General features: G+C 37.4%; 1 protein-coding gene across 3 annotated transcripts; it reads left to right on the top strand.

Moving 5' to 3' along the window:
- Positions 1–2,090: 2,090 nt before the first annotated feature.
- LOC129268793 (uncharacterized) lies at positions 2,091–10,512 on the top strand. Of its 3 annotated transcripts, none has more exons than XM_064104312.1 (8): positions 2,091–2,505; positions 3,637–3,803; positions 4,420–4,603; positions 5,806–5,938; positions 6,624–6,711; positions 7,205–7,432; positions 8,528–8,655; positions 9,895–10,512. In XM_064104312.1, exons 2-8 carry the CDS (start codon positions 3,662–3,664, stop codon positions 10,063–10,065), a joined length of 1,074 nt encoding a protein of 357 aa, XP_063960382.1. In that variant the 5' UTR covers positions 2,091–2,505; positions 3,637–3,661; the 3' UTR covers positions 10,066–10,512. The 3 variants fall into 3 exon arrangements, with proteins under 3 accessions (XP_063960382.1, XP_063960384.1, XP_063960383.1); XM_064104314.1 differs by having other exon boundaries at positions 2,234–2,313; positions 9,895–10,144; XM_064104313.1 differs by having other exon boundaries at positions 2,390–2,473; positions 9,895–10,144.
- Positions 10,513–11,265: the final 753 nt, after the last annotated feature.

Here is an 11,265-nt window from a genome sequence, read left to right as displayed (position 1 = left end):
TAACTTTCTTATCTTACATCCGATTTTGATGAAATTTTCAGTGTTATGCTTGTTGGATTTTTCTCTTTTTATTCACATAAACTTTTTGCTGGGGTGGACTTGTCCTTTAACTTAAACCTTGAAAACCTGCATGATTTTATATCATTCGTCAACCTTTTTTTCCCCTTTCTTTTTCTTGTTGTCCCTCCTCCTCCTCCTCTTCTTCTTCTTCTTTTTCCCCTCTTCTCCTTAACCTTCTTCTTGTACTACTGCTACTACTACTACTTCTACTACGACTACTACTACTACTACTACTACTACTACTACGACTACTACTCTACTACTACTACTCTACTACTACTACTACTACTACTACTTGTTCTTCTTCTTTTTTTTCTTCTTCTTCTTCATCGTCTTCTCCTTCTACTTGTTCTATTTTCCATTTCCACATATTCGTTCCAATTGTCCATTATTGTCTTATCATTCCATCTGATTCATAATTATGTTTCCTTTTCTGTACTTTCCTTTTAGTTCGTTTTTTTTTAATTCATTTTTAGTAAAGATTTAAATTGTAGTTCGCTTCATGGTTCCCTTTCATTTTCTTTCTTTTAATCTTATCAAAACCACGTAGATAGGAACGTGTAGAAGTAGAAAAATTTGAAGATTTTTCGCAGGATTCTCGTTAACTTCCTGCTCGATCGAATGGGAACTCGAGAGCAAACACACTCCTCAAGTTTTTGAGACCGTCCATATAGCTATTATAGGTACCGCGTCTCAGACAAGAGTATCATCCACTTGGGGTTTGCACCGCTACGCCACGGTCCATTACCACCTACGATCCTAGGTAAATATTCCACGCATTTGCACTCATCTCACCTGTACATATGTTCTTCGAAACAATATCAAGTTTTGTTTGCTGTCAGCGGCGTCATGAATATTTAAAAAAAATCAAGGGGCAGAGCGTGGCATCCCGGCATGGCATAATAGGAAAACTTTAGAAACTCACACATCTTCAAATAAATTTTTTTTTAAGAATTATATTTTATTGATTTCAGTCACATATTAAGGAATGTAAATATTTACAGATATCAGCAATGCTCAACAAAAAATGAGTAATACATGTGGTGAAAAAATGCTAGTAAAATAATTTAAAATTAAAATTCAATTTAGTGATAAGAAAAACATGTAGAGAACCATTGTAAAAGAGCCAGACTATAGTATTAATGTGTAAATTTGATAAACATGATTATATGCTGCATGCAGGGACCCTTAATTTATTTTCCTTCATTTCGTTCTTAAAATATAGGCTTACATTGCCTACGTGACATGAGAGTCCGTCATAAATATCTATAAAGATTTACAACTTCACACGAATCACCCATCAATATCGGGGCAACAGTCGGTGCCTGTTGCCCGTTTATAAAATCTTATTTCATACTTCTGTGTTGATGATATCATTTCGCAAACTCTTGGTTGAAAAAAAAATCAAGTTCAATCACGCGAAGACCTAACACAATAAACATGCTACTTTATGATCAATGAGCTTTCACCTAAGCGTGACAAAAACATTATCTTGGCTGAGGAAAACTGGGATGTATGCATATGCCACCCAAGTTATCGGATAACATTCAAAACTCACTTAAAAGAGATTGATACATTAGCTGAATTTGGAACTGCTCTGCTCATTCAAAATGTGACTTAATTTTAAAAGAGCAACACATCAACAAATCTTCGTTCTTCTCTTTCTCTCCCTTTTTTGCGCTGAAGACATTTTTTATAGTGACGTTATGCGATATGCGCTATATATATAAATAACTAAAACATATATTTATCATTCTTATTATTTTAAGCTGTGTTTTATAAATTATATATTTCCAGAATTATCTATTTTCTGCCCCCTTCTCAACCCATCACACCCCTCCCCCTCTTCCTCTCCTCGCCCCCCCCCCCTCTCTCATATCTTCTATTTCTATTTCTCTCTACTTCATCTACGCTCTATACTATGAAACGAGGTCATATTCAGACAAAACTCACCCAAAATCAATAGGGCGTATCAAGATGAACAAAGGGGACACCAAAACATTCATATTACTGTGTTTGCCATTGCATTCGTTCTACCAATGTTTACAAAAGCGAGCGGTGGGGGTACTTTTTATGCACAATATTGTTCCTACCAATATAACCCCATGTCTGTGTGGATAGATCATAGAGATGTGTATAGACGCATGCGACAAGTAATAGGATCAAATAATTTTGATGCTCTTAATTCATGTTCTTTAACGTGTGGAGCCACGCTTTGATCAGGGAATTATCAATGTTTAGACGATCTGCATGGTAAGCTTTACTGCTATCACCGGGGCACTCTCCGTATTCCATGGAACACAAAACGGCGCCGCAGTAAAGAATCTAGGATCCTTATGCCCGGCAAAGTGCCAGCCTTTCCCGGATAGTTGTGGTGCATACAGTAAACCCTGAATGGACGTCCACCCATATTGCAAATCATATTTGCTTTCAACTCAATGCATGGTACGTGATACGCGTGTGAAATGTCATGAATATATGCATAATAAAAGAAAACCAATGTTGTGTAATCTATTTGAAGCATTGACGACCCATGTCTAGCAGGTGATCTGATCTGTACCATCTATGCATAAAGCATTTTATACGCATGATTTAACCAGGGAATGGTAACAATTCCCCATCCCTGGATGAAATTTCCCGTAATAAAAGTGTAACATCTAAATATGTTAAATTAACATCAATGATTCAATTCAATTCAATTCAATTAGACACTGGCCAGTGTCAAAATGCTTGGTGTATTCCTCTTGACAAATCGACTGGTGTGGTATTGAAACCAAAGTTGTTGGTAATTTCTGACAGGAAATCCGTATACCATGTATACTCTGGTCAGTAACGTTAATGATATTGTCGTGATAACTGCACTTCCCTGACCCCTTGAACTGATAATTAATGTAAAGGCGAAGCATATAATGATTGAACAAATGAAATTAAAATGTAAATTTCATTCCATCACAAACCATGATTCTGCTCATTTCTTTATCAAATATTATTTCAACGTCTTTGCAATAAAACACCAATTATTACAATCACTATAATAATAATAATAATAATATAGGGTATTTATATTGCGCACATATCCACCTTGTTAGGTGCTCAAGGCGCTCCTATATTACCCGGCTAAGCTAGGCGTTCATAGCGCACACAGCTTTTTAAGGAATTACTTCCTACCGGTACCCATTTACCTCACCTGGGTTGAGTGCAGCACATTGTGGATCAGTTTCTTGCCGAAGGAAATTACGCCATGGCTGGGATCCACAGGCTCTATCCACTCAGTATTGTGATGGTGACTTTCATTTCTTACTTCAATTTGTTTGATGAAAGTTTGCAATATATCAATTAGAAATAACAAACATGTACTACGTTTGATACATCGTGAGACAACTGGTTATTTCTTCTACTCAATCCTCCACCACGATGGGCGATGAACCTCTTCCACATCAACAAACATATACTCTAGTACTTCCTCGATAACACTTTATGCCTAATTCAGTAAGTAATTTTGAGCATATTTCACTATTACAGTAGATCCAAACGTATAACTTCAGTTTGTTTTCGAATTATTTCCCCTCTTTCCAGAATCTGAAGTAGAAAAAAATAAATAATGGGTTGTTGCTGTTCGGCTAACGACGAGGAGCCTACTTTAGGAGAACATTCGACTCTACCGACCGATGTCATCCCGTATAAAGGACCCATCTTACAGTATGCCTTCGTTGATATGAGGGTGATAGGGACGACTTATATGGGTAAGCACCACGCCCCACTCCGACAGGGCCTACAGTTACATACTCAATAATATTAAACATCCCCATTCACACCCAACCCCAATCTTTCAAACCACCAAATTATTTTCTCACTTCAAGATACAACACCCCACCCACCTTACCGTACAACAAATCAATCAGAGATGTTATTACACCGCATCGGGAGACAGCACAATGCCCCCCCCCCGAAATTTTGAAAAATAAGGAAGAAGAAAAAAAAATCACCCCACAAGGACCCTTTAGAACAGTTCTAACGGCGAGGCATAGCCGAGGGCATTAGACTTTTTCGAAAGCCATTATTCTAAAGTAATGTGTATTAGACGATTTATAAGACCGCGATTATAGTGATATGTGTTTCCTTGTTATTTGCCATTCTTATCTCAAAACCCTGACCGGTCTGTATGAAATAATACCACATTCCTAGTAAATTTGAATTTATTTGGCTTATTTCATTTCTATATCCAATTTTGTCAAAATTTTCCTATTATCTAAAAAATAAATCAATGGCTGCTCACGTGATAAGTTTCAGCCAATCATTTGGATCCATATCACCGGTTTCATAACAAACATTATTGGTTGTCTGAATTCACTGTGGTAGGACGCAACTTGAAAACAGACCTAGTACCTCATTACACCGCCTTCCAGGAGCCCTATACCCAGGGGTTCCGGCTCGTCTTGCTGAAGACCGTACCGGGTGTCTTTGAGAAGCTACGGGTCCAGTACGGCATGGAAAGACGGTATTACATCCCTCTACAAGCATCGTTTGTACGACCAGTGGGCAGGTATGTATGGTCATCAAGCATTCGAGCCGGGGGGGGGGGGGGGGGTTCGCATGGCCCTGGGAAGCGGGGGTGCTTCGGCACCCCCAAGAATTTCCGGGGGGGGGGGGGGTGCTGCGTGTATTTTCTCCATAGGCAGCACCCCCTGGACTTCTGAAGGTGTGACAACATGGAGAAATGTAACCAATATCCCCTTCGATCATTATGCAGTGATAATCTTTTTTTTTTCTTCTCAAATTCACACCAGCAGCACCCCCAGTAAAAAAAAATCGTTCCAGGGCAATAAGGGTTGGCGCCCCCAAAATAAATGGCTATAACTTCAAGAAGTCATCGTAGCGAAGTTCGAGAACGCCCGAAGCGCGGCAAACAAAATTCCAAGGGGGCAATTCACACCCAACCTCATTGATCAGGACCCAATAGTCATTCATTTCAGTTATCATGACCCAACATAAAATGTTTATTCCATGTGTTCGATGAGATCGAGCCAGACCCGAACAGCATATGTATTAAGGCAACTTATCAAAAGTCTGTATACTGCGTCCCTTAGCAGGAATCTAGCTGCTGCCCGGGGTGGGGGGGGCACTTCCATTGACGAGTGGATACCATGCGCGACCATGGGGTCTCAAAAAGCACCCTAAACAAGTAATTTCCATTTTCTGAAAATGCACCCCTAACAAGTATTGGCGCGTGAAACCCTACCCTTAACAAGTATAGGAAACAAAACGATACCCTTGGCAAGTATTCCCTGAATTGATCCCCTAAACAAGTACAGCGATTATTGTTATATGTCACGGATGCAGGTTTTACCCTTACCATGCCTTTACCGACATGTACATCGGGTTTAGTACGACCCCACCTCCCGCAAATCAGACTCTAATTTAGTCTAAACGCGTGTTGACTGTTATGGGGCAAAAAGTACACCCTTAAAACATTTGTCTTTTTTATACCCTCGCAAATTTGACCCTAAACACGTAGCTTTCCTAGCGAAATAGATATCCCTTTTTCCTTATTTTAGTGTTTTTGACACGCCTATCACGTTACGTACGTAACGTCCCCTATCTTGAAAAAGACATCCATTTACGTGTTTTTTGGTCGCGCATGGTATCCACTCGTCAATGTAAGTGCCCCCCCCCCCGGGCACACATCCTCAGGTTCTTTTCTGATTCTTTTCATTCCTTTCAAACTTTAATCTTTTGCAAATTCAGCCCTGCAACTCCGACTGGTCAAGTGAAGATTGTTCAAACAGCCATCGAGTTCAACGAGTCGGTGCTGTCAACAAACCAGGAAAATGTCCAAGCTGCGAGTGAGGTGGCTCGTCTCAGGGAATTCGACACTGTGGTATAATATAAATATACATTTCATTATTTCTCCGAGTTTGGGGTGACATCGTAGGTGGCTACGGATTAAGATATTTGCGTTTATATTTTCTTACGACCATCCTACGATTTCTTGAATAAGACATCGTCGAGAGGAAAAGACAAAAACCATACAAATGCACTACGGAGATCCTAAAATGCCCCTGTGCTAATTCTACGTTTTTTACAATACATACATACGTAAGGTCGTCGTACTCCACCATAAGGAGATCGTACGATTAGCAGGATACGATCTCCCTGGATGATCAAAAACCATTTATAAACGGAGCACTATAACACTGTAATTGTGGCATTTCATGTTAATATTTTGAATAATTTGTAATGTTATGATCAGTAGTGAGGGGAAAACACATTGTCCAAAATCATCTTTTAAGCTTAAAAAGCTTTGATCCCCAATTAATAAGGTTTATAGTTTAGCCTAAAACCTTTTAAAAGATAAGATAAGATTGATAAGATCAATTTTATTAATACACGGTTAAAAAGCCCAAACAGTTCACAGACTGATTTCCATTGGGGCCGTGTGGAACATAATATACAATAGACATAGTAAACATTTTAAAACCAGTGTTTAACGAACAATATATATGAAAAGAATATGTTAACCTAAACAGAAGCATCAATGAAATATATCAATATCGTTATTTTAGATTGAGGAGAACGGCCGCGAGGGTTATCAGCTCGTCTCCTTTGAACCCAGTGGTTATACCAAGAAAACAACAAATGTTAAAGAAACAGGTAAGGCCACCGATCAGAAATTGCGATCAATTCTGTTATTTGATTTTCACAAAATGTTGGTATGGATCATGGTGGCCGAAATCCACCACGTAACCAATTATCTATTATAACTTACTAACTAACTAAACTAACTAACTAAATAACTAACTAACTAAATAACTAAATAACTAACTAACTAATTAACTAACTAACAGTTAAATTTGCTAATGACTGGTGCTTAATGCTAATGACAAGTTCTACAGACCATGGTAATGGTATTGACATAAAGATAATTAGGCCCAACTAATAACAAGGATCCGCATATTAATTATTATACAATTTGAACGATATATAGCTATATTAATTATTTCTTTAAATTATCTTATATTCAGTGTCGCTCTGTAAAAGTAGTCGTTTCCCATACAAAGTCGAAATGTATCGGTCATGTGTAATCCTTAATCTGATACTTGAGTGAAATCATTGATTTTGGTCAATTTTCTCACATAAAATACAGTTTTGCAAATGGATTTGCTATTTCATCGGTCAAACCAATCAACTTCCGGGTCATTCATATATCAATCGGTCATCATACCTGTCTCATACACTGCTATTGGCTCATCGCCGGTGTCTCGCCGTCAGATCTACGAACTATCGACCGATGTGACGTCACGACTGGTTGATATTCTCCAGCAGGGATGGAAGATAGTAGATACTAACTACCTGAGTTCGCATCTCCAAGGACGTAAGTAGATGAGCCAAGCAAACACTACGTCATGTGACAGTCACACCCACGAAACCGACTCCGGATCGACCGAATTATTAGGTTATTATCTAATACATACCATCGGTCGGTTTGGAGTCAGGTTCGTATGTGTGACTGCGACATTACTCTATAAATTTATATCCCTCCGGGTCACTGATGTGGCCCAGCTCTATATATGCAGCCTACTTTGAGAGTAGCGAATTTTGACGCCATCTATTTTATTTATTTGTGTCTTTTGCTCTTCTTTTGCATTTCAGCATTTTATTATACCATATTTATTTAGCGCAATAGGGCCTATAAAATACAGCCATGCCCAAATTCGGTGATAATCGGTCCATGGGAGCCCAGGTGGCTGTTTCATAAAGCTGTTCGTAAGTTAAGGGTGACTTTCAGAACGGTTGTTGATCCTTTCTTATGGTAAATTATTTTCACCATTAAATGTTCATTGGTGATAATTTAGAGCGTAAGAAATGTTCACCAGTCGTTCTTAAAGTCACTCTTAACTTACGAACAGCTTTATGATACACCCACCTGGATATGACCTCATGGAGACATGATTCACACCCACTGTGACTGAAATTAATTATTGGACTGGTTCAGTAATTTGCGTTGAACGCGCGCGAAGCTTTCGGTCTAGTCATATTTAAAAGGTCTTTGGTTTATATGTATTCAATTCAATTCTTTTATTCCATTTCCATTCAAAACATAATACAAAATAATATAAATCAGATACAATTTTACAGATTCTTACATTCTTACATCGTAAAAAGTATAAAATTGAGCATAAATGGAAATGAGGGGGTCCACTAAGAGCAAAGCTTGTAAATTGTGGATCCTCTTGGAAATGAACAAAACCCAGTAAATTGTTAACTTAATCATACATAAGAAAAGAAATAAAAGAGAAGGAACAAAAAGGTGGAAACAGATTGATGTAAACATATTTTAAATAAGTGACAAAATGCAAAGCTATAGTCACACAAAAAGGTCTCCGCTATGAAGGATATATTGCGCATTAGACAGCAGAAAAAGAAGAGAGACGGAATGACAAGACACATGTGTAAATTATATTTCCAGAATTTCGGCCAACTGCCCGAACCTTGATCTTCAATACGATGTGGGTCTTTGAAAAGCCTTCTACAGCAGTGAATGATCTTCAGCCTCGCTGGGAATGTACCGTTATCAAGTATAAACATGTGGTGAAGGTTCGTATAGTTTTATTTGTACCTTTTTTTGCGAGAATGCGAAACACGCTGCCTTAGTTGCAATGACAGAATTATTTTTTAGGGGTACTGGGGAGGGGGAGTAAGAAATGAGAATGCCCGCATTTAAGGATAACATTTTTGGATCATCCGATTAAAGGGGTGGTCCGGGCTGAAAATATTTATATTTTAATACATAGAGTAGAACTCACTGAGCAAAATACCGAAAATTTCATCAAAATCGGATAAAAAATAATAAAGTTATTGAAGTTTAAAGTTTAGCAATATTTTGTGAAAACAGTCGTAATGAATATTCATTAGGTGGGCTGATGATGTCACATCTCCACTTTCCGTTTTCTTATGTTATTACATCAAATCATATTTTTTTCATTATTTCATACTTGTGTGAATAATATGTCTCCCTTATAGTGAAATAAGTTGCAGCAATAAATATCTAACGCACTACATCAGTTGTCAATCCAATTTTTCTAGCTCTTGGAGGAAAAAATTTGAATAAACCTAATTTCATATAATAAAATACAAAAGAACAAGTGGGGATGTGACATCATCAGCCCACCTAATGAATATTCATGACAACTGTTTTCACAAAATATTGATAAACTTTAAAATTCAATAACTTAATTATTTGTTATCCGATTTTGATGAAATTTTCGGCATTTTTCTCAGTGAATTCTACTCTATTTATTAAGCTATAAATGCTTTCAGCCCGGACCATCCCTTTAATGCCAATATCATTAACCCGAAATTAACTGCATCTGCGTAAAGCACCTTCCGAACGGCATCCTAAACATAAACATGGATTGAAATAAAAAGTAATAGTATGCCACACAATATTAAGGCCGAGCCAAGAGCTACTTTCATTACATTATAGTCTTCTTTCTCAATATGCGCACTAAATCAAGCGTAATCAATACTTGAAAATAAACCATGATGGGTTCAAACTATTTGAGCCACTAGAGTCAGACATGCAACTCGGTGGTCGAATAGCCAAAATTAAATGACATTTCGTGACATTAAAGTTAAAACGCCAGAGACAGACATCTTTATGATCTGTCTTGAAAATGGCTTTTCTTAATTAAATCTGGCCAATGTGTTCTTCATGGCAAATAACAAGTATATACCTTATTCAATGCTATTAAAAATAACGTCTTCAAAAGAGAGAGATTACTGTTTATTACCAACTGCTAATCATTCGTACTTTATTTTCCACACTCTTATCAGTTCGCATGCAACCGGATGAAAGCAACCACCACCTGGCAGCCTTTGGTCGTTGAGATGGGTCACCATGGATGGGAGCTCGCATGTATCCTTGACACGGCCGAAGCAACAAGGGAAGGTCGACTGGGATCAAAGCAAACCTTACTCATCGTGTTTCAGCGCCCTCTACGATAGGAATGGGATCAGCTGAGCCTATGAAATTGTATCATCGCCAATAGATAAAGAGCATCAACACGCGTTTTTGAGGCCACGGATACACTCAAAAGTATTCAAAAGCGCACCACCGGAAACACTTAAAAATACTCCAAAAACGCGCACAAAATTCCACTCATCTTTCTCTTTCGTGTGCCTGTTTTTTCTTACGTGGTGGTATGGTCCCATATAGTGTTATTTGTGTCATGGAGTAGGCCTACTTTTCCTGGAGGGGGTATGAAAATGTGTCTGCATATAACTGTCCTATAATGAAATTGCTTGTATCTTTTTTTTCTTTCAGAAAATAACATTTTTTACAATTTGGAACACACGACACATGGAGGAGCTGCTCGTCTGTGACGTCAACAAATCTAAACTTTAAAACCTCAAATTCTTTGACGAATTTTCATTAAAAAATATTTTTATCCCACCTTTTTGTTTTACTAAAACCAACCTTTCTTTATGATGAACTTCCAATTTAGATTCGTCATTGGGATAAAGGAATGTAATGCAAGATTTGAATATATATAAATATATATATATATATATATATACATAATGATTATTTTAAGAATGACTAGAGTTGAATAGTAATCATCATAACAATTAAAGAAATAAAACAAAATCAAGAAATTGTGTTCATTTTCAACCATGACGCCAATCAGTAATTACAATAAACCTCGAAATCATGCAATAACAAGTAGTAGAATATCAAGACTATATTTTATCTTTAGACGATTCTCGTGATACGACCCAACCATTTATTTATTGCTTTGTCACGTATGTACTTAATGTGCTTCAACGGGAATGTTCTCATGTCAATAAAGACTAAAGCTATATTTACTAATTCCTGCTCATAATGATCGTATAAGTTGCATACAATTGTGTCTCTGTTAACGCGGGTATTATGATCAACGTCTTCTCTCAGAACTCTGTTTTGTCCACCTCTCTCTCTCTCTCTCTCTCATTCTCTTACACACCCTCACGCATGTTATACAAATGCTTATATCTCACTCACTTCATACATGTATATATATATGTATATATATATATATATATAAAAGAGGCAAAGAGGTAATGTATTGTACTTCCAACAGAGTTTATTTCGAAGTACAAATTTTCGACGTAAATTTCACGTATTCTTCAGGGATACAATAAAGCTCACAGTGAGCTTTATATATA

The sequence above is a fragment of the Lytechinus pictus genome, chromosome 9, assembly GCF_037042905.1.
Source record: "Lytechinus pictus isolate F3 Inbred chromosome 9, Lp3.0, whole genome shotgun sequence".
Lineage (NCBI taxonomy): Eukaryota > Metazoa > Echinodermata > Echinoidea > Temnopleuroida > Toxopneustidae > Lytechinus > Lytechinus pictus.
Note: the sequence above shows the minus strand (reverse complement) of the source record. Positions and strands in the feature narration are given on the sequence as shown.

Excerpts from the sequence above, each read along its gene's own strand:
- LOC129268793 (XM_064104312.1), top strand. The coding sequence starts at position 3,662 with ATGGGTTGTTGCTGTTCGGCTAACGACGAGGAGCCTACTTTAGGAGAA. Across the intron at positions 7,433-8,527 it reads GAGTTCGCATCTCCAAGGAC|AATTTCGGCCAACTGCCCGA; the intron begins GTAAGTAGATGA and ends TTATATTTCCAG. Across the intron at positions 8,656-9,894 it reads AGTATAAACATGTGGTGAAG|TTCGCATGCAACCGGATGAA; the intron begins GTTCGTATAGTT and ends CACTCTTATCAG.